We start from the raw sequence: 23,867 nt of genomic DNA, 5'->3' as shown, positions 1-23,867 counted from the left end.
ACTACCGCTCCAAACTTTGGGATCACTTGGACATTTTTGTGGCTTTTTCCTATTTGTCTGCAGCGTTTTTCTGTCCTTGTTAGACCCAGTTTGTGCTGCTCTCTGAAGGGAGTAGTTAACAGCATGGTAAGAGATTTTAGTTTTGGTTTACATTTTTAGATGGCTTTTATAATCATCCTTATAAAATGATGAATTATTGGAATTGGATTAGCAGCCAACTTTAGTCTTGTATGTCCTATTTTGTCTTATTATGTTGACTATATTGGGTAATAGGAGTATAAAGATGAATGTGGGGTGTTATTTCATATTTAGAGGGCTTTCATAATGTTTAAAATTTTATTTAAAAGTTGGTAAACACGTTTTATATGTTTTATATGTCATATTTTGTTTTATTATGTCAACTATATTGGGTAATAGGAGTATAAAGATGACTGTGGGGTGTTATTTCATATTTAGAGGGCTTTCATAATGTTTAAAATTGTATTTAGAAGGTGGTAAACATGTTTTGTATGTCTTATATGTCGTATTTTGTCTTATTATGTTGACTATATTGGATAATAGGAGTATAAAGATGAATGTGGGGTGTTATTTCATATTTAGAGGGCTTTCATAATGTTTAAAATTGTATTTAGAAGGTGATAAACAGGTTTTCTATGTCTTATATGTCGTATTTTGTCTTATGATGTTTACTATATTGGGTAATAGGAGTATAAAGATGACTGTGTGGTGTCATTTCATATTTAGAGGGCTTTCATAATGTTTAAAGTTGTATTTAGAAGTTGGTAAACATGTTTTCTATGTTTTCTATGTCTTATATGTGGTATTTTGTCTTATTATGTGGACTATATTGGGTAATAGGAGTATAAAGATGACTGTGTGGTGTCATTTCATATTTAGAGGGCTTTCATAATGTTTAAAGTTGTATTTAGAAGTTGGTAAACATGTTTTCTATGTTTTCTATGTCTTATATGTCTTATATGTGGTATTTTGTCTTATTATGTGGACTATATTGGGTAATAGAAGTATAAAGATGAATGTGGGGTGTTATTTCATATTTAGAGGGCTTTCATAATGTTTAAAATTGTATTTAGAAGGTGGTAAACACGTTGTCTATGTCTTATATGTCGTATTTTGTCTTATTATGTTGACTATATTGGGTAATAGGAGTATAAAGATGAATGTGGGGCGTTATTTCATATTTAGAGGGCTTTCATAATGTTTAAAATTGTATTTAGAAGGTGGTAAACAGGTTGTCTATGTCTTATATGTGGTATTTTGTCTTATTATGTTTACTATATTGGGTAATAGGAGTATAAAGATGACTGTGGGGTGTTATTTCATATTTAGAGGGCTTTCATAATGTTTAAAATTGTATTTAAAAGTTTGTAAACACGTTGTCCATGTCTTATATGTCGTATTTTGTCTTATTATGTTTACTATATTGGGTAATAGGAGTATAAAGATGACTGTGGGGTGTTATTTCATGTTTAGAGGGCTTTCTTAATGTTTAAAATTGTATTTAGAAGTTGGTAAACATGTTTTCTATGTTTTCTATGTCTTATATGTGGTATTTTGTCTTATTATGTGTACTATATTGGCTAATAGGAGTATAAAGATGACTGTGCGGTCGTGGCTCTTGAATACAAGGCCGGTATCACTGATACAGATACTGATATTTTTCCCTTGGACTGTCAGTACTGCAACTGTTGGAATCAATGAAATATCAGTATCAGTACCAGTATCACCAATACAAATACTTTTTACTGGGAATGTCTGAAACAGGCAAAGTGAAGCAAAGTGTTCATGAGTGATGGTGTGTTTTGTGGTTCCAGCTGGTGGGTGAGCAACAAGAGAGCCGCCCTCTCCTGAGTCCGTCTATTGATGATTTCCTCTGCGAGACCAAATGTGATGGACTTTCCCGTCCAGTGACGTCCAACACAGCAGGTACGGCAGCCAAGGAGACACCTTAGCATGTTACCTTCACCGTACATGTGTTGGATGCGTTTTTGGGGCCTTTGGTCAATAAAAGGAAAGTGAAACGGGAAACGAGACAGTAGAATGTTCCTACTCCTGATAAGCCCATCTTTCTATCTCTCCCTCCCTTGCAACGTCCCTTCCAGTGTACAATAACGTGATAAAAATAAGATGTCAACATGAGTGTCAGCAGATGATCCCTCATCTTTAAAGCGGCCACCCATTGCATTGAAGATGCTGTGGGGAAGTCTCAGCATCCTTCCAAACATCTGAGGTGGCTCCTGAAGGCCACGTAAGAACGTACGGAAGATGGATTCTTCACGTACAAAAAGATCTCCGTGGAAAGGTTTAGTTTCACGAGGCGAGCAAAGATCTAGAACCGCTCTCCTCCCACCGTCTGGTGAAGTGGATTTGGGTGTGATCCTTTGTCAGCCTGTCCCGCAACGTGATGGACTCCAGAAGCTGGGAATGATGCTGGAGGAAGCAGGAGGACGCAAGCGGAGAAAATCAATGCAGAATTTGATTGACAAGCTGAAATATGGATATGCAAATCCAGCAGGGCTTGCTAGTTCTGTTTCATGGGTCCAACTAAAGCAGCCAAGTTAAATATGGCGGCTGCGGGTTTGAATCTCAAAGGGAAATCAGGGGTTGATGACTTGTCCTTAAATAAAATCATAATCAGAGAATGAAGAAATATTTGGAAACAACACGTAACACAAAGTTGCTGGCTGATTTTTTTTTTCTGTAAATAAAAAAAAAATTATAATAATATGTCAAAGCGGCCCCCCACATCCTTTCATTATTTTTTTTTGCAACTCCCTGGAAAAAGTTTGGATGCCCCTGGTTTAGGCAAAAAATCTTTTCCTAAACCAAAAAAATTTTTTTTTTTTAATTTGCCTCAATATGCATAATTTTGACTAATCACAGGCTATATTCAACCATGAAAAATGATGATTTCATAATAAATACCGTATTTTCCGGCCTATAAATCACACTTTTTTTCCTAGGTTGGCTGTTCCTGCCACTTATACTCCAGAGCGACTTATACATGAAAAACTCCCTGGAAAAAGTTTAGATGCCCCTGGTTTAGGCAAAAAATCTTTGCCTAAACCAAAAAAAATGTTTTTTTATTTGCCTCAGTATGCATCATTTTGACTAATCACAGGCTATATTCAACCATGAAAAATGATTATTTAATAATAAATACCGTATTTTCCCGACTATAAGTGGCACTTTTTTTTCCTAGGTTGGCTGTTCCTGCCACTTATACTCCAGAGCGACTTATACATGAAAAAAGTGGACACCTTTTGTGTTCATGTTTATTTTTAGTGTAGCTGAATAAGCATTGTGTTAGCATATCTTACACCTATTCAGCCTGTTCTATATTCTTTTATTAATATTAGAACTTGCCTTCCAAGATGACGTAATGTCTGTTTTGGTCAAGTCGTTTGGAAAATAAATTAGATTGGATAAAATAGATTTAAAAAATCTCACCTGGTCTTGAAAAATAAATAAATAAATTACCCGCAAAAAATGCGACTTATACTCCAGTGCGACTTATGTATGTTTTTTCTACCTAATGATGCATTTTTGGCCTTGTGCGACTTATACTCCGAGCGACTTATAGTCCAGAAAATACGGTATATATTATAAAGAGCGTGATACAGTAAAGGCGTGAAATTGTCATGCGGCGAGAATGTTGATATGTTTATAATGTTGAAATTTCCCAATGAACTCCACAAAAAAAATGATTCCCAAGTCGGAAAAGACCTAAAAAAAACCCCATTTTCTTAAAATCAACAGCCTTATATAAATACAAAACATCCCCCAATTGCCACATTTATTTGTTTAGTTTTAGGGCAACATAACAACCTTCCAATCAAGCACCACATGGAAAATGGAGGTTTCTAAATAAAAGTTCCCAGTTGGTTCCCAGTTGGAAGGACGGTCTTGCCATTGTCATTATTTGCCGCTCAAGGGTCTCCGAGCTTTTTGACAGAGCTGCTTTAGAACAAATGCCTTTGCTTCTTTGCTTTTGTGTTTGGCTTTCATGCTAAAAACACTTCAGGCAACCTTCCCCGTGAGTGCAACACCCCCACTCCCCCCCCCCCCCCCACAGATTTGTAATTGCGCTTGTCATCTAAATAGCACAAGTCACGGGCGACAAGCATACGCTCTGATTACGCCCCGATTTCAGTCAACAAACCCTCTCAGCTGGTTAGCATGAAACGGCGGCGCGCCAATTATCTCGTCATCTTTGTGCCACTTTGAGCTCTCGTTACGCCGTGGAAACAGTCAGCCGGGGGGCCGCCGATTTCAGCACAAATGTTACATTGGAATATTTGCCACCCACTGTACGGGCGTCCAAAGAAAGGGCAGTCATGTGCAGGAAGATGATTGAACTATGGAACTATGGAAATATGGAAATATGGAACTATGGAACTATGGAACTATGGAACTATGGAACTATGGAATTATGGAACTATGGAACTATGGAACTATGGAATTATGGAATTCTGACTATGAACACCATTAACAGGCAGGAAGTGGAAGGGTTACACTTTTCATTTCAAATATAAACACAGGAAGTCCTCTGTCTAATACCAAACTAATACCAACTAAACTAACACCAAAGTCACTAAATACACCAATGAAACGTCTTGCTACTGAAAGGGGCGTTGCAACAGAGGGAGAGACAGGCTTATTTGGAGAAGGAAGACACTGCTAAAAAAATATTACATTTTAAGAGACAAAAGTTGTAATGTAATGAGAAAAGGTCGGAATTTCACAACAATAACATTTGCGAAAAATAATCTTTTATTAGCATAAAGTTGAAACATTAAAGGAAAAGTAGATGTTATTTTGCCTAAAATTGTAATATGAGAAATAAAAAGGGTATCTTACGAGAACATAGTCTAAATATTATGTAAATAAAGTTAGAATTACACAATTTGAGATTAAGTCATTTTAAAAAATGCAGGAATTGAAAAAACATGGAAAAGTCTAAATAAGAGAAAAAGGTTAGAAATAAAACAAAGTTTAGAAATAAAGTTGTGATTTTTAGAAAATTAGTTTGGGGAAAATATTATCATAACATAATTATAAAGTGAAAATGGGAAAATTGGATGGAAATAAAGTTTGAAGTTTTACACAAATGAAAAAGTTGGGATAAAAAAAAAAACGCAGTCAATTTGAGAATAAATTCCAAAATATCAAAAGAAAAAAAGTCATATTTTTTTAACAAAACAAAATATAGTTATCTTTTAAAAAATTTGGTTGGTTATAAAGTTATGATATTATGGGAAAAAAGTTACAATATAAAAGAAAGTTGAAAAAAAATTATATAAAAACAAATTCAAGTAAATATTTTTCAAGTAAATATTAATAGTCAAAATATTAAGAGAAAATTGAGTATTTTAACAAGAAAAAAAGTCTCAATTTTACCAGAATGAACTTCATATTATGAAGGAAAAAATGGTATTTTAGTAGCATAGAGTTGAAATAGTCAAGAAAAAATATATTATGAGAATATATCATATAATATATATCATATAATTTATATCATATAATATTATGAGAAACTAAACAAAATAAAATGATCATTTTAGAAAAAAATCAGGTTGGACGAAAAGTGATATTCAAGGGAATAAAATGTAAATATGGGAATAAAGTCATATAAGGAGGGAAAAATTTCCTAGGAGCAGATTGTTTCGCAGCGTTTGAGATGGTCGGCGTTTCTCCACTTTATGAGCATTTTACAATGTTTTCATTTGGCTTCACTTTCACTTTCACTTTCCTTTGACTTAGATGTCTGCCTCCCACTTAAGTCGAGCGATGTCATTTTTCCGTGTAGCCAAGATTCCCTTATTTCCAAACGCATATGTTGACAGGTATGGACACATGGCAATGTTTTTGTTGGCCGACGGGGCACTTATAATTGAGCCCTCTGAACTCTGCCTAGCAACACAACACCGATTCTGCTGACCTGTGTTGCTGTGTCAGATAAGTAATGTAAAAAGTGGGTAATGTGCACAGGAAATAATGTTGCTCATCCTCCCCAAGGATGGAATTGTATTTTTAAATGCACGTTTCCTTTAAAGAACACAATAAATGTAGACTTCCACATCTTCCACAGTCCTGTCGTCAACGCTGGACCTGCTGGACTTGAGCGAGCCCAGCGAGCAGCGCAACAACAAGGACAGGAAGAGTCCTCTCTCGTCACGGAGCGACAAGTTGAACAGCCCTCACAGGAAGAAGACGGCCGAGACGGAGCTGATCCACGTGGAGGTGGAGCAGAGCGTGCCCACGCCGGAGAGGGCGTCGCTGGACTCGGGTATGGGCGGCGTGCAAACATTCCAAAAACATTCCCATACGGAAGTAAGGCCGTTTGAACTTTTAGTCCCAGGAATAAAGCATTCACTGGGAAGTAATTCCACAAGAAGTTGAACAGCGGTCTGGTGAATCATTCATGGAGGGGAGTATAATGCCTCTGTTGTTTCAACAAAACCTGCTTGGACTGCAGCCACATGCTGTTTTTGGAGACCTTGGAGATCTTGGAGATCTTGGAGATCTTGGAGATCTCACGCTACTAATTGTTGTTTTTCCGCTCGTTTGTCCACTTTTAGCTGATACGCTGACAAGAATGCAAAATGAATCTTTGTGCAGTTATCATCGCTTCGCCGCTGGATAAATGGGAAGACCTGAACCCCAACCCCGAGAGAAATGGCAACAGGAAGTGGAAGTTGGAGAGACGGCGTTCTTCCAAGAACTCCTCCAGTGAATTACTATGGTGAGAACCAGCATGGATACTTCAATACCTTTTTGTCAAGCACGTGCAGATTGGAGTTAGCTACTTTTGGCAACCCATGAGTCAGTGAAACTTCCGTTGAGTACCTGTGAGTTAGGTTGACTCTCGTTTTTGTCAAGTACCCCCGACTTAGAGAAACTCCAGTTTTTGTCAACTCATGAGTCAGTGAAACTCTAGTCTTCGTCAAGTACCCGTCAGTTGCTGAAACATCAGTCTTCGAGTACCCATGAGTCAGTGAAACTTGAGTTTCCGTTGAGTACCTGTGAGTTAGGTTAACTCTCGTTTTTGTCGAGTACCCACGAGTTAGAAAAACTTCAGTTTTTGTCGAGTACCCACGAGTTAGAAAAACTTCAGTTTTTGTCGAGTACCCACGAGTTCAAGAAACTCCAGTTTTTGTCAACTCATGAGTCAGTGAAACTCTAGTCTTTGTCAAGTACCCGTCAGTTGCTGAAACATCAGTCCTCGAGTACCCATGAGTCAGTAAAACTTGAGTTTCCATTGAGTACCCGTGAGTTAGGTTAACTCTAGTCTTTGTCGAGTACCCACAAGGTCGAAAAACTCCAGTTTTTGTCGAGTACCCACGAGTTAGAAAAACTCCAGTTTTTGTCGAGTACCCACAAGTTTGAAAAACTCTAGTCTTTGTCGAGTAACCACGAGTTACTCCAGTTTTTGTCAACTCATGAGTCAGTGAAACTTGAGTTTCCGTTGAGTACCCGTGAGTTAGTGAAACCCGAGTCTTGGTCAACCGGTGAGTTGATGAAACTTAAGTTTGTGTCAAGTACAAGTGAGTTAATGAAACTCAAGTCTTCGTTGAGCACCCGTGAGTCAGTGCAACTCTCGGGCTGAGCGAGTGAATCGTTGGTTTGGGGAAGTCTGGGATGCAGCAAAATGGAGTTGATTTGAGATTTGAGGCAAGGACCAGATCTCTTACTTTTTCCATAGACCTAATTGGGACAAAAGAGTATCCGCGATCCCCGATTCAGTCAAAAAAAGACTTTGAACAAGTCGTTCATGGATCGCTCATCAGAGATGCTCACCATCATGTTGGAACTTGTTTGCCACTTTTTCATTAAATTGTGTCTGATTGCGACTTGAGGGGGGACTTGAGGGACGGTGGGCTTCAGGGGTTCCGCCGCAGGTGCAGTTGATGTCAATACTGCACTAACGTCAACCACTTCCTCTCCACTTCAGGTCCATTGAGTGTAAAACGCAACTAGAGCCGTTGAATAAGAACAGCGTGGAATCAAACACCAAAGCGGAGCCCGAGTCGGCTCTCGCATCTCAAGTGAGTAGCGACGGTGATCAACATCCTATTTGGTATTCAGTGTTGAACCGGCAGACGATTAGACCCCGTTAACCCCCCCCCCCCCCCAGACTGCATGCCAACCCTCCAGGTTAGCATCCTGCTGTGATTGTTAGCCGTCATTTGTCCTAACGAGTCCAATTCTTCCATTTCAGCTCAACAGGCCGTATATTAGTGGAAGACATGTAAGCCTCCTTACGCATCCTTTCATTTCACACGGAAGACGTCGCCATTTGCACCGGCAAACCAGCATCACGCACCGTGTTGGCTAATTGGACTTCCTAAACGAGCCTAACCTAACCCTAAGACTTCCCTGCTGGTGCTACCAGGTCCAAATGCGAGGCGCCTTCTTGCTGGGTGGACGTCTGTGTGGGTCTGCATAAGAGGCTCTTATTCCTCGTGCCGTTATTAGATGAATAGTTCATGAATTATTAAGACGTTTACCTCGAGCCCATCAGTGTTGATCTGGACATACGTCACCTTTTCAGCACCCCCCCCCACCCCCTTAATAATTCATTCCGGATTAAAGATAGCCGTCCCAGATGGAAACAAGCGCTCCTAAATTTGTTGTCTGCACAACTTCCATCCAGCGTCTCCTGCTAGTTGGTATCAACCGTACACACACACACACACACACACGCACACACACACACACACACACACACACACACAGGCTGCATGCAAAAAACTGAAGATACGTTTTGCATGAAATTTCCTTGTGAGTGAACGGAATAATGAATCCATGGAAAAATCCACCCCCACCATAGTCATGCAGCATTAGAACCAGTCCTTTGGATCCCAAATGTTCTCCATTCCAGATGCTTCCAGATGCTTCCAGATGCTTCTGTGAGCTCTGGAACGCATCTTATGTTCTATGCCGGAAAATGCATGGGATTTTAGGAAAGAGTAGCAGCTGCTGTACTAGCGCTCATACAGTTTATTGACACATTGAACACTCAAATGACACTAATCTATTTTAATTGACGGAGGGAAGATAAATATTTCATCAGCAGAGGATCAAATATTTCTCTTCCTGACGAACGTTACGATACTTGCTTCCGTTTCTTTCATCGTGGAACCGGGATGTGCAAAGGAAACTCATCTAATCTAGACCAACCGTGTCCAAAGTGCGGCTCGGGGACCATTTGCTGCCCACGGCACATTCTAAAAATAGAATTTAATATGAATACTAAAAAAAAAATTTAAAAAAAACAGCACAAAGGTCAAAGTCAGCTGTAACTTTATAAAAATGAAGTCCACATTTAAAGAGAAAAAAGTTGTAATTAACTGGAAAAAGTTACAATTTGGGAAAAATGATGTAGTATATTAATATTAAATAAAATAAAAAATTAAATAAATAAATAAAAATATATATTAAAGAAAAATGTATAGTCAATAACATTTGCAACTAGAAAGTTATAATTGTAATAAGTAATAATAAAAAAGTAATAATTTTTTTGGACTAATTTTACAAGGATAATGTCAAAATATTAAGAGGAAAAAAGTAAATTTAGTATCAATATTAAAGAGAAAAAAATTAAGCCTTAATATTATGAAGAAACATATGAAACAAAATAAAGTTGTAATATTTTTGAAAATTAGTTTGAGCAAAAAATTTTATTATGCAAATATTATAAGTCAGAATTTTTTTTATTTTTTTATTATTTATTTACATTTTGTCAATATGCCAGAATTAGCCAAAAAAATGGACTAATCTTCTGTTTATCGTCCTTCCATTACTAAAAGGATTTGTACAATCTAGCAATGAGAATACAAGAGCAGCACCAGTCCTCGCATCCTGTGGTTCTTTTAGAATGTGACCCACGATGGAAAAGGTTTAGGAAGTTTGGAAAGGCTTAGAGGTTTGGGGTGGATTTTCCGAGACGCACACAAAATGCTGAAACACAAACGAGCATCGGAAAATCCCCCTTCTTGCTAATTGTACTTCTTCAGCGTTGGACTCCACCATGGAAGGTCAAGGCCCACCAAAAAGCTTTAAGGGTCCCTGACGGGATTTAGCATCTTGGCTTAAATGTCCCATTTTCTTTGTGATTATGATCTGAATTGTTGAAAAAGCAAAGGGTAAATTCTAATGACTTTTATCGTTGATGGCGCTAGCTAGCCGTGACCAACAAGCGCTCACAATTCAGCCTCATTTCAGGAAGTGACATCATCGGGGTGACACCCCCCAGCTAAAGCAGAGTAAACAAGCTCATCTCCATGTGGATGCTTGACTCGGTTCATAGAAAGAGTAGTCACGCCAAAACATTGTGTTGCTGCTGGATGTTCATGGAATCTGAGCGCTATTGTAAGTTTGTTTTCTTTTCCAATGAATGAAGTAAATGCAGAGAATGACAGACAGATGGATGCCCACCCTGAGTTCTGGTCTTTGCAGTCATCATTTCACTGATGACTGCTTTGAAGAAACAAGAAGCATTTAGCTTGACGGTATCAACTCATTTAGAAAAGGAATGCTATTCTGCTGGTACACAGGAAGAAAAGTTATACATGTTATAGAAAGATATTTTCACGGCAACATGTTCATGTGGTGGGTGGCGGCCGTCGGTGAAAATTTACCCTGGATCTTCATCCCCATGTCTTAAGGTTAAGTCCACGTTCTAAAAGTTCTCCATCTCCTGTCCTCCAAAACTGCTGACACGGGACTCAAATCTTGGCTACGATGGCAGTGTCTCGTCCGCCGCCATGTTTGTTTACCCGAGTGATGGCGTGGCGTCTGGAAATGAGGCTGAACTACGAGACTTAGTTAGTTGCTAATTTACCGTTGGCTTAGCAAACCGTATAAAACACATCAAAGCCAAGTTGATCCATCATGTGACATCATTACCACTCGTGGAAAACTGCATGTTTTTGCTAGCTGGTCTATTTTAAACGTAGCCACAGGAAGTGACAGCCGGCGTGTTGCCAGGTGTACGATTGCATGCCGGCGCCCAGGACGGGATGTTGTCGGGTTGGGGTTGAAGCAGAGAGAGGCTGGATGAATGGAGCATGGCGTCCCGATGGGGGGGGGGGGGGGGTCGGGGGTGATTGGGGGTGATTCCGCCGGCCCCCGCTAAGCATGTCATAGACTTTGTTGAGGGTATCAGAGATATCGAGCGGTCCCTGAGAAAGAAGGCTGAGTCCTGCCAATCTCCCTGCCTGCCCCCCCCCCCGGCTGATGTGTGTGCGTGGTGTATATGTGGATGATTGATGGGCTGTGCTCCTGCATATATATTACATATATATTATATATATATATTATGATCAAACGTGTGTGTATGTAACAGGCTCGTCTAACCAAGGATCAGCGGTGGGGCAGTGCCCTTTTGTCCAGACATCAGTCCCTGGAGGAGGAGTTTGAACGAGCCAAGGCTGCTGTTGAGGTAAAAACCACCTCGTGGCCTCGGGAGAGCTTGGCTATGTTTGTCTCTTCAGCCTAATGGGGGGGGGGGGGGGGATTTGATGTATATATGCTAACTGTATCATGCTTCTACAGAAAATAGTACAGTTACAACCATGTGACCGCCATTGGAGGAGAGCAGGGGGGTCGAACATCCAGCCCGGAGTCAGACAATCTGAGGGGCGTAGACGAAAACAGGGCTCCTGTATTTATGCTAATGCTAATGCTAATGGTTTAATTTCATTTGAACATGCATCAGATTCCAATTGAGTCCAAAAGGAGTAGGAAGAAGCAAAGCTTATTAAATCCTACCCCTCCATCTGGTACTTTTACAATCACTAACTCTTACATTTGTTCACTTCCTGCTTTCCTAATATAGTTTAATTTTTTTTTACTTTATTTTATTTTATTTTTTTAATTGTTTTATTTTTTATTTTATTTCGTACTTCAGTACATGACCAATAAAATAAAATAAATTATTAAAATCAATGAATAAAATAAAAAAAATATTCATTAATGATTAAATGAACAAATTAATATTTTTTATTCATAAATGTTATTTAATTATTTTATTTTATTACTTAAATGAAAAATTATTCATTCATGAAAAAAATAATGAATATTATTTTATTTTATTAATTAAATTGTATTAATTTTATTTTCATTTGGTTCATTATTGAATTTTTTTATTTTATTCATTTAATTTAATTTATTTTTTAATTTTATGTCCCTTACTGACCTTTTTTGTAGTACATTTAGCAAGTAAAGATTGCTTTTATAGTTATGATCCCATATTTCCACACAATAAGTAAGATATGGTAGAACCAGAGAGCAATAAAGAGTGTGGAGTGATTTCTGATTGACAACAAATTTAGCTTTGTTCAATATTGAAATATTTCTGTCCACCTTATGTTGTATATTTGTAATATGAGGTTTCCAGATCATATTTATCTATTATTATCTATTGTGATCCCCAGAAATGTATTTTCCTTCACCCTTTCAATGTCTACAGCGTCTATTTGTATTTGCTGCTACGTGTCCTTTCTGCTGTTAGCAAATAGCATGATTTTAGTTTTATTTAGGTTCAAGGACCATCTATTATCATCAAAGCGTCTTTTTAGTGGGATCATTTCGTCTTTCGTGACTTTAGAGATATCATTTAAGGCCCTGTTCTGTCCTGTTTTGAAAACAACTTGTGTCCCGAATTAGCCAAATTAGCAAATAGTTGCATCCAGACGGGAAGGGATTCATGGGTGAAAAGTATGGAATACACAAGGCGTATCAACAAATATCAGGAGAATGTGAGCCAAATATTCAGCTATCATGTCGGCTTGTCATCAAATATTACTCCTGGTCACATGACAAGGTGGGGACGGGTGTGTCCTTACACAATTTTCCCAGTCCCAGGCTGAAACCATAAAATATTTATCCGTTTTAACCTGAAAATGTTCCTCTAATGTACTTGAATGGGTCTTTGTATTGAGATGATTACAGAAGGTGGTGGATATCCAATATAACATCATCCAACAGACCATTTAACACGGATCGCTAAAAAAAACCAACACCTAGAGAGGTCAGACCTCTGTCATGGCCCCCCAAAATCCACTTGAGTCTCATTTATGTTAATGGTGGCGGCAATATGCAAAGAAAGACCAAGCACAGATGTGCCTTGCATTGCTCACGGCAGGAAACCATATTGGACCAGCACACTTTGAGCCTGACGATGGCGGCTGCGATGCCAAGCCTACCTGAGGTCCCACGGAGCCTCGGTCCAATTAAGTTGAGCCAAAGATCAGCGCTGACTGCTGTGACAGTTGACAAGCTAATAAGCCGCGTCAGATCCACACAATCCGGTTCAAGGAGTGTTTGACCCAGAAAAAAAAAAAACTCATTCCCAATCTTCATCTGGCGAACAACGTGACAGGAAGTAGGTCAGTGGTTTTTGTGACGAGACATATCGGATATCACGCGGGCGGGTTCCGGTAATTAGACATGGCTTCATTCCATATTGGCGTGTATATATAATATCTGTCCTTGGAAGGGTTTGTGACATCATAGAATGTTTTTTATTACCTCCATCGTATTCTCCAATAAGTTAGCAGAACTCCAAAAAGTGAGGCCACATTTTTTGGAGTTCATAAACTTTTGAGTATATCAGAGCTTCAATATTTGGAGTTGATATTAGATATACTTTTATTTATTAATGTTGGACTGAAAAGAGAAATAGCTTTCTTTTTCTCATTCTCTCTGCCACGCATTCTCCATTCTTTCCTTTTCCTTCCATTTCAATATTTCCATAGGAAGAAGGCGTGCACGTGTTACCTACGCAGTACAAATCTAGCTAATGCAATGGATTTATTCTTCATTGATTCTTGCTTTGATTTATTCATGTTTTTTACTACAGTAAGTAACTACATTTAATTATTTTACGTAGGTTACACAAATCTGCAAAAAGTTCATATTAATCAAAAATGATGACAAGTGAATTAACTGAAAAAACAGATAATGCAACTGACAATCAACATTTATGAGTAGACCTTAAAAAAAAGGTTAACTATATTTATACCAAGTCATTATTTTCAGCATTCGGATTTACAGTGTCTTAAGTTGGATGGAAAGTATGTTTTTAAATGAATCTTACTTAATATAGCCATAGTTTTAGCCATAATTAAAAAAAAAAACTTAAACTATATTATGAAAGCAGGAAGTGAACAAATGTAAGAGTTCCTGATTGTAAAAGTACCAGATGGAGGGGTAGGATTTAATAAGCTTTGCTTCTTCCTACTCCTTTTGGACATGTGGGACTGGGAACTGATTTGACAAAAATAAAAAAAAATTAAAAATTATAAAAAAAATTAAATAAAATAAAATAAAATAAAATTAAATTAAATTAAATTAAATTAAATTAAATTAAATTAAATTAAATTAAATTAAATTAAATTAAATTAAATTAAATTAAATTAAATTAAATTAAATTAAATTAAATTAAATTAAATTAAATTAAATTTAAACAAAACAAAACTATATTAAGAAAGCAGGAAGTGAACAAATGTAAGAGTTAGTGATTGTAAAAGTACCAGATGGAGGGGTAGGATTTAATAAGCTTTGCTTCTTCCTACTCCTTTTGGACATGTGGAACTGGGAACTGATTATGGGATGCACTCAATTGGAATCTGATGCATGTTCTAATGAAATTAAACCATTAGCATTAGCATTAGCATTAGCATTAGCATATTTGAATTTAATCCAAACCTATGAGTTAAAAGTACTCAAAATGCAACAACATGCTAAAAGAACTTGACATAATGAAGTCATGAGAACTTTTTAAAGAAGTTTTAAAGAAGTATGCATAACTTCATTGATTTAAGTACTATAAACATTGCGGTTTACAGTGTATAGTAGAAAATGGGACTATTTGAAGATTGTTTTTTGACAGTAACCAAAATAAATAATGAAAGGGAAAAAAGATGACTCCCCAAAGCAGGATGATTGAGTTCCTCGTACTGAAGACGACACGTTGTTGCACGCCGCAGTGATGAATAATAGAAGAGGAACAGAAAGATGGTCGGAAAGTGAGAGGAGCAGTGAAGGGGCAGCGCCACTCGCCCACTTGGGGATCCCGTCCTAAATTTAGCAGTGACGTCACAGGTTGTGTAAGCCTTCGGCATATTTGGCTTTTGGGTCAGGATCGGCGGCCCCGGGGCAGGTTCCACGTGAGATGAGGCCATGGCGGTCTGGCGTCTGCGGCGTGAGAGTGATGGATCATCGATTGGTAACTTTATCTCCTAGCGCCGCTCCTCATGGAGCTATGTGCTCGTGCTCGGGCTCGGGCCGTTTGGGTTTCAGTTTTCAGTATGGAAATCCACACAATCAGATCAGCGTAGCCTTAGTAGCTATAACCACATCCCCTTTTGTGTGGAGCTAAAGACCTACCTGCCTGGATGACCGTCATCCCTCGTTATAATCACAGTTAGAATATGACTCCCTCGCAATATTGTACTTATTTATATTCAATAAATCATACATAACAAATGATTTTGTTTCATGGTTGGCGACGGCCTATCCATCCATTTTCTATGCCGCTTATCCTCATTTGGGTCCAATGGAGGCTGCCTAGTGAGTCAGCAGAGCCCATGGCTGAAAAAAAACCTTTTCCTCTCATTCCGTGTGGAAGTGGTAATGACTTCATTTGAAACATTGTATGTTTCCAATGACTAAATTGGAGCCACTGACTCAGGGGTGGGCAAATATTTTCACTTGTGGGCTGCATTAAGTTAACAAAATTGTCCCGGGGGCCAGAACATATATTTAACACAAACACACACACTATTTGATGATTATGTTTTTCCTTCCTTGAATTATTTGTCTAATTTTATCTGTAAAAGTGTTATACTATCAGCTGGATGTTCTCATGTCCCTTTTTTAGGAGCACTTTAAACATCACACCACATCAAACTATGTCATTTGGTAATGCTAATGCTAATGCTAATGCTAATGCTAATGGTTTAATTTCATTTGAACATGCATCAGATTCCAATTGAGTGCATCCCATAATCAGTTCCCAGTTCCACATGTAATTAAATTAAATTAAATTAAATTAAATTAAATTAAATTAAATTAAATTAAATTAAATTAAATTAAATTAAATTCCATAGTTTACAGTTTTGTTGGGTTTTTTTTTTTTACTAAGTAAGACATGAGAAACCAGACCATTAGATGAAGCAGACAAACGTAAGAGATGAGAAACCAGACAAACGTAAGAGATGATAAAGCAGACCAACGTAAGAGATGATAAAGCAGACTAACATAAGAGATGATAAAGCAGACTAACGTAAGAGATGATAAAGCAGACTAACATAAGAGATGATAAAGCAGACTAACATAAGAGATGATAAAGCAGACTAACGTAAGAGATGATAAAGCAGACTAACGTAAGAGATGAGAAACCAGACTAACGTAAGAGATGATAAAGCAGACTAACGTAAGAGATGAGAAACCAGACTAACGTAAGAGATGAGAAACCAGACTAACATAAGAGATGATAAACCAGACTAACATAAGAGATGAGAAACCAGACTAACATAAGAGATGATAAAGCAGACTAACATAAGAGATGATAAACCAGACTAACATAAGAGATGATAAAGCAGACTAACATAAGAGATGATAAAGCAGACTAACATAAGAGATGATAAAGCAGACTAACATAAGAGATGAGAAACCAGACATTAGATAAAGCAGACTAACATAAGAGATGATAAACCAGACTAACATAAGAGATGATAAAGCAGACTAACGTAAGAGATGATAAAGCAGACTAACATAAGAGATGATAAAGCAGACCAACATAAGAGATGAGAAACCAGACCAACATAAGAGATGATAAACCAGACCAACATAAGAGATGATAAACCAGACTAACATAAGAGATGATAAAGCAGACTAACATAAGAGATGATAAACCAGACTAACGTAAGAGATGATAAAGCAGACTAACGTAAGAGATGATAAAGCAGACTAACATAAGAGATGATAAAGCAGACCAACATAAGAGATGAGAAACCAGACCAACATAAGAGATGATAAACCAGACCAACATAAGAGATGATAAACCAGACTAACATAAGAGATGATAAAGCAGACTAACATAAGAGATGATAAAGCAGACTAACATAAGAGATGATAAACCAGACTAACATAAGAGATGATAAACCAGACTAACATAAGAGATGAGAAACCAGACCAACATAAGAGATGATAAACCAGACTAACATAAGAGATGATAAACCAGACCAACATAAGAGATGATAAACCAGACCAACATAAGAGATGATAAAGCAGACTAACATAAGAGATGAGAAACCAGACTAACATAAGAGATGATAAACCAGACCAACATAAGAGATGATAAACCAGACTAACATAAGAGATGATAAACCAGACTAACATAAGAGATGATAAAGCAGACTAACATAAGAGATGAGAAACCAGACTAACATAAGAGATGATAAACCAGACCAACATAAGAGATGATAAACCAGACTAACATAAGAGATGATAAAGCAGACTAACATAAGAGATGATAAAGCAGACTAACGTAAGAGATGATAAAGCAGACTAACATAAGAGATGATAAACCAGACCAACATAAGAGATGATAAACCAGACCAACATAAGAGATGATAAACCAGACTAACATAAGAGATGAGAAACCAGACTAACGTAAGAGATGAGAAACCAGACTAACGTAAGAGATGATAAACCAGACCAATGTAAGAGATGATAAAGCAGACCAACGTAAGAGATGATAAAGCAGACTAACGTAAGAGATGATAAAGCAGACTAACATAAGAGATGATAAAGCAGACTAACATAAGAGATGATAAAGCAGACTAACATAAGAGATGATAAAGCAGACTAACGTAAGAGATGATAAAGCAGACTAACGTAAGAGATGATAAAGCAGACTAACGTAAGAGATGATAAAGCAGACTAACATAAGAGATGATAAAGCAGACTAACATAAGAGATGATAAAGCAGACTAACATAAGAGATGATAAACCAGACCAACATAAGAGATGATAAACCAGACCAACATAAGAGATGATAAACCAGACTAACATAAGAGATGATAAACCAGACTAACATAAGAGATGATAAACCAGACTAACATAAGAGATGATAAACCAGACTAACATAAGAGATGATAAAGCAGACTAACATAAGAGATGATAAACCAGACTAACATAAGAGATGATAAACCAGACTAACATAAGAGATGATAAAGCAGACTAACATAAGAGATGATAAACCAGACCAACATAAGAGATGATAAAGCAGACTAACATAAGAGATGATAAACCAGACCAACATAAGAGATGATAAACCAGACTAACATAAGAGATGATAAAGCAGACTAACATAAGAGATGATAAAGCAGACTAACATAAGAGATGATAAACCAGACTAACATAAGAGATGATAAAGCAGACTAACATAAGAGATGATAAACCAGACTAACATAAGAGATGATAAACCAGACTAACATAAGAGATGATAAAGCAGACTAACATAAGAGATGATAAAGCAGACTAACATAAGAGATGATAAAGCAGACTAACATAAGAGATGATAAACCAGACTAACATAAGAGATGATAAAGCAGACTAACATAAGAGATGATAAACCAGACCAACATAAGAGATGATAAAGCAGACTAACATAAGAGATGATAAACCAGACTAACATAAGAGATGATAAACCAGACCAACATAAGAGATGATAAACCAGACTAACGTAAGAGATGATAAAGCAGACTCCCAAACATCATTTGACAAAAAGGGTGTGTTAAAGCTGATATTATATAATATTCCATCTTCCAGGTGGGTGAGTGTCTTCATGCTACATTGGGACACTTCCAATTACCCGGGGCATACCATTACACTTATATTGAATCATGCAGGATCAATTGCGACTCGTTTTGGCGGTGCTGCGTGAGAAACAGAGCTCCCTGAGTGGCGAGGCGAAGGCGAGGGCGAAGGCGAGGGCGAAAGCGAAGGCGAAGGCGAAAGTGCGAGTGTGGCATTTCCTTGATGGAAACAACAGCAGGACGGGTGCGTTATCTCCTGGAACATCAGACTGAGCCCGTCTTGGCATTATCACACACAAATGTTGTCCAGACAACGCTGGGAAGGAATGGAGAAAGTCAATGAATAATCACCCCCCCCCTCCCTCGCCCCCCGATCATCTCAGCAGTAAAGCTGCTATCATATGGATGCTAGCAAGCTAACAGCAACATAATCCCTCCCCGCTTTACGCTTTCATATTAATTAATAAACCGTGCTGCTTTGTGGTTAAATACAGCCTGTTACCTGTCACAAATATGCAAATATTAATATTATACGCCAATCAGAAGACGCATTTCCACCCCCCCACCCCCCCCCAGCACCGCAAACCCATTTACAGCAACACACCCAAGCAAGTTATACCTTCTCATTGGAGTGTAAAGGTGACTATAGGGGTGTTATTTCATCTCTAGAGGGCTCTAATGATGTCAAACATATTGAGAAGCAGGTTTTCTATGTTCCATTCTAATGACAACAATATTTTATTTCTCAATAAAACGATCTAAGTTCCTGGAAATTCACTCGGTATGGTCGGGTCTGGAACCAATTCAAGGCATTAAATGGATTACTGTATGTGACAATACAGAGGAACCTGGATTTAAGCCGACGCCCATCAAAACAGACCAACTCACGTCGACACAAACGGTTGTCAACATCACTGAAATGAACAATTGCTTGTTCATTTCACTTCGCAAAAACATGAGAAAATATGTGCTACTACTAGTGCTTTATGCTAATGTACAACCCGCAAGGTATGCTGGGAGCCCACATGCACAGATTGACAACAGGAAGAGCAGATTAATTGGATTTACATGATTTTCTATGAGAACATTTGCTTTGGTTTGAGTTGGACCTTCTGGAACGGAATGGCAGCTTCACAACAGGAAGTTACCCGGCATGCCTTGCGGGTTACAAATTACAGCAGTACCTCTGTTAACGTCCGACTCCTGTTAGCGTGTTTTTCAGTTAACATCCAAAGGTAAAATTGATGTTAGATGTTCAGTTGTCCATTCATTTGTTATTTGTCATTATTTTTGCACCAAATCTATAATTACTGTGGATAAAATGTGTTTTGTATTAACATTTTTGGGTATCTGAAACGGATTAATTGGATTTTGCGTGATTTTCTATGAGAAAATTTGCTTTGGTTAGAGTCTGTTTTGGTTTGAGTTGGACCTTCTGGAACGGAATGGCTGATGGGAAGCTCATATGCACAGCTTCACAACAGGAAGTTACCCAGCATGTCTTGCGGGTTACAAATTAGGATTAACTGGTATGAAATAATTTCAAACAGTGGTATTTTAAAAATATTTTCATTATCGTGAAATAGTGTATGTTGCTGTTTTGTTGTGGTTGTGAGCGGAATGTTCCTTCAAGGAAAATGCCAAGTTAAAAGCCTCCTTCAGGTCCTACTTCCTATTTGTTTCCAAGCAGCTCCAGATAATGTTGGCATCATCATCATCATCTTCCGTGTTATTCATGCTCATCCTGCATGCATCCTTCAGTAACTCTCCGTCGGCAACGCTATAAATTAGAGTAACAGCTCGCTCCAGCGACACAGCGGCTGTAAATTACTTCGTCTTGTTCCACGTAATTACACGGAAAATGCCTGCGTTATTAAAAATAAAAAAAAACAGACACACACACTTTTCTCAGAGTGATGTAGAAATATGACAGTATTTTCATTCTGCTGGCTGCATGTATTCATGTTTCATAACAACAATGACACAGCATATTAAATATAAGAGACATTTCTTAGGTTTGGACAGTACTTTTTCTTATTTAATTGGCTGTGACGCATTTAGAAAAAGTGAGCAGAAAAGGTAAAAAGCGACAAATGAACTCGCTTCTGTCACTTTGTTTTGTTGTGTTCTGAATTCACAAATGAGACGGAGGTTGCTGTTAGACGTATGAGGACCCAGCGCTCGTGGAGAGGAGCTGCTGTATGACTTCTAGGTTCATTTGCCTTTAAATGTTGTACAGTATGACTACAGTAAGAAGGGTTGGCGTACTCCTGTTCCTGTGTGATGTACACCAGGCACCTCGGGATGAAAACTCCCTTCCAGTCAATTTGATTGTCAGCATCTGCCAATTACCTGCCGTGCTGCCAGTCAGGCGCCACAATGGCCTGCATGTCAATCACAAGCCTCTGCAGAGAGCTGATGAGAGGACCTATGACATCGGCAGCGCGCTTTCACAGAGGATGTCTGCCGTCATCCCGTCTCGAGTGTCAGCGCACACGGCGGGATGCGAGAGAAAGGCCTTTTGGTTCCTGACAATGAACGAGTCGGCGTGCGATTCGCTGGACTTGTTCTGCTTTGATTGGCATTCATTCTTCAATGATAGCAATGAATGGATGAACAAAAAGCACACAAATCAATCAAACTATGAGCATATTTCATATATGTAATTCTATCTTCTAAACTCTTTATGTAAATACCTGCAAATAAAAGCTGAAATCTTCATCTTTTGGTGTCAAAACCAAACGTTTCCAGTCGGCTTTTGCCTCACTGTTCCAATACTTTTGGAGGGGATTGTATATTGCACAGTTGACAAGCAAATTGAGTTTTTAATATCAATATTAGGACACACTCGGGAACGAAAGGCAATTTTTCAATGTGCTGAAGTCCACACACTGTAAGCCAAAAGTGTGTGGAATTACACCGAGCTTGACAGATATGAACATCTATTTACCTCCCAGTGGAGATTGGCATCTTCCATGCATTTGCAGCAGTATTGTAACCTTTCAGGATGAGCTCGCCACTCAAATGCCAACCAACAGTTCAAATATCAAGCGGGTGGAGAGATGAGAGATGATGCAAAACCGCCGACAAGGAAATATTTAGTCACTTCTCTCACAAGGAACAAAGAAATTGCTTTTTTTAAGGGCTGTCAAAGTTAACCTTAAATTACAAATTACAGCAATACCTCTGTTAACGTCCGACTCCTGTTAGCGTGATTTTCAGTTAACATCCAAAGGTAAAATTTATGATAAATGTTCACTTGTCCATTCATTTGTCATTATTTTTGCACAAAATATATAATTACTGTCTATAAAATGTGTTTTGTATGAAAATTTTGGGGGGACTGAAACAGATTAATTGGATTTTGCATTATTTTCAATGAGAAAATTTGCTTTGGTTAGAGTCCGTTTTGGTTTGAGTTGGACCTTCTGGGACGGAATGGCTGCTGGGAAGCTCATATGCACAGCTTCACAACAGGAAGTTACCCAGCATGCCTTGCAGGTTACAAATTACAGCAGTACCTCTGTTAACGTCAGACTCCAGTTAGCGTGTTTTTCAGTTAACATCCACAACTAAAATGGATGTTAAATGTTCACTTGTCCATTCATTTGTCATTTGTCATTATTTTTGCACCAATTCTGCATGTATCCATAATTACTGTGGATAAAATGTGTTTTGTCTGTCAAAGTTAACGTTACATTTTTTGATGTAACACCCCCTGTTTGACCCTCGGCCCCCACCGTAGTTTGATGGTTGAAGCAAGGTAACTGTTGCCACAAACAAGAACAGATATTGATAGGAAATGGAAGAAAAGAGTATTTATATTGGTAAAGTTAGCTTCAAAGCCCTGTTAGATGGCTCTTGTAGTTACACCAAAGTTATTTATTTATCTACTGTCGCTGTGTTTCACTTATCACGGATTACATGGACTGGAGCAGTGCAGGTATTGTTTTTATTGTCATATCCGGTGCTACCGTAGCATAAGAGTGGCACAACTAACCAGTGTTTTTCACATTTTTACATCTATTTGGTTATTTTGGCATCGAACTGCCAGCTAAATTGTAGTTCCAGCTGCTATTGACGGGCCGTCGATGTGATGACGTGGCTGGACTACAGTGTTTTGCTAGCGTTAGCGAGTTAGCATCGAACTACCACAATGATGCACATTAGCGCTCAAAGTCATCAAATCTTACCTTTATGCGTTCCCACATTGTATCAGCATTCGGGAGCGAGTATGAGGTGGAAGAAAAAGGGGTAAAATCCATCCAAATCCATCCATTACGGCCCTCTTTGCGTCGGAGAACGGTGCGTCGGTGCGTTCAATGACCGTCGAAAAAGTAGGACAAATCGCAAATCGCTTTAAACATTCAAGAACTGTGGAAACAAGAGTATTGTAATAAAATAATATTTACTGTAATGTTTTAGGTATTTTCATTTGTATATTTCATGAAGGAAAGGTGCATGGAGGCAGTTCTTTAATAATAATAATTTCTGAATGTTCCAAAATAGGCTGTTTACTGACAACCATTTAGAATTTAAGTATCAGAAATAAACAAATCTTATTTTGAGCTAACAGAATTTTTTTAAAATTTTTAATCTATTTAATTATTTGCTGAACAATAAAGAAAAATGGTAATACAAAAATATGCTTGCCGACTGTATTTTTTTAAATAATGGCCCAAATTGATATCCTGTTTGATTGACAGCCCAACATTCTTGTAATAGGTTCAAACAAGTTTGGGTCGTAGCACGGCGATGTAAGTCGAGTCTAATGTTTTAGGTATTTCCGTTTGTACATTTTATGAAGGAAAGGTGCATTGAGGCAATTCTTTAATAATCTTTAAAAAATAATAATTCCTGGATGTTGCTAAATAGTTTAAACAAACATTTAGAATTGAAGTATCAGAAATAAACAATTCTTATTTTGGACTGACAGAATTTTTTTTGGATTATTTTTTATTATTTATTTTATTTTTATTTAATTATTTTGTCCATTTTAATAGGAGCAGATCCTTC

At 37.9% G+C, this 23,867-nt stretch overlaps 1 protein-coding gene across 4 annotated transcripts in view; it reads left to right on the top strand.

The window, feature by feature from the left end:
* Positions 1-23,867, top strand: part of pex5la (peroxisomal biogenesis factor 5-like a) — a 98,365-nt gene that overhangs the window by 59,413 nt on the left and 15,085 nt on the right. For 2 of the 4 annotated variants that reach the window (XM_058072421.1, XM_058072419.1), the window contains 6 exons: positions 1,833-1,944; positions 6,110-6,307; positions 6,640-6,763; positions 7,973-8,066; positions 8,240-8,269; positions 11,369-11,464. In XM_058072421.1, the coding sequence (XP_057928404.1) occupies positions 1,833-1,944; positions 6,110-6,307; positions 6,640-6,763; positions 7,973-8,066; positions 8,240-8,269; positions 11,369-11,464 (654 nt within the window). The remainder of the gene's footprint in view (positions 1-1,832; positions 1,945-6,109; positions 6,308-6,639; positions 6,764-7,972; positions 8,067-8,239; positions 8,270-11,368; positions 11,465-23,867) is intronic. The other 2 variants (XM_058072420.1, XM_058072422.1) reach the window with 2 other exon arrangements.

Source organism: Doryrhamphus excisus, chromosome 5 (assembly GCF_030265055.1).
Source record: "Doryrhamphus excisus isolate RoL2022-K1 chromosome 5, RoL_Dexc_1.0, whole genome shotgun sequence".
NCBI lineage: Eukaryota > Metazoa > Chordata > Actinopteri > Syngnathiformes > Syngnathidae > Doryrhamphus > Doryrhamphus excisus.
Note: the sequence above shows the minus strand (reverse complement) of the source record. Positions and strands in the feature narration are given on the sequence as shown.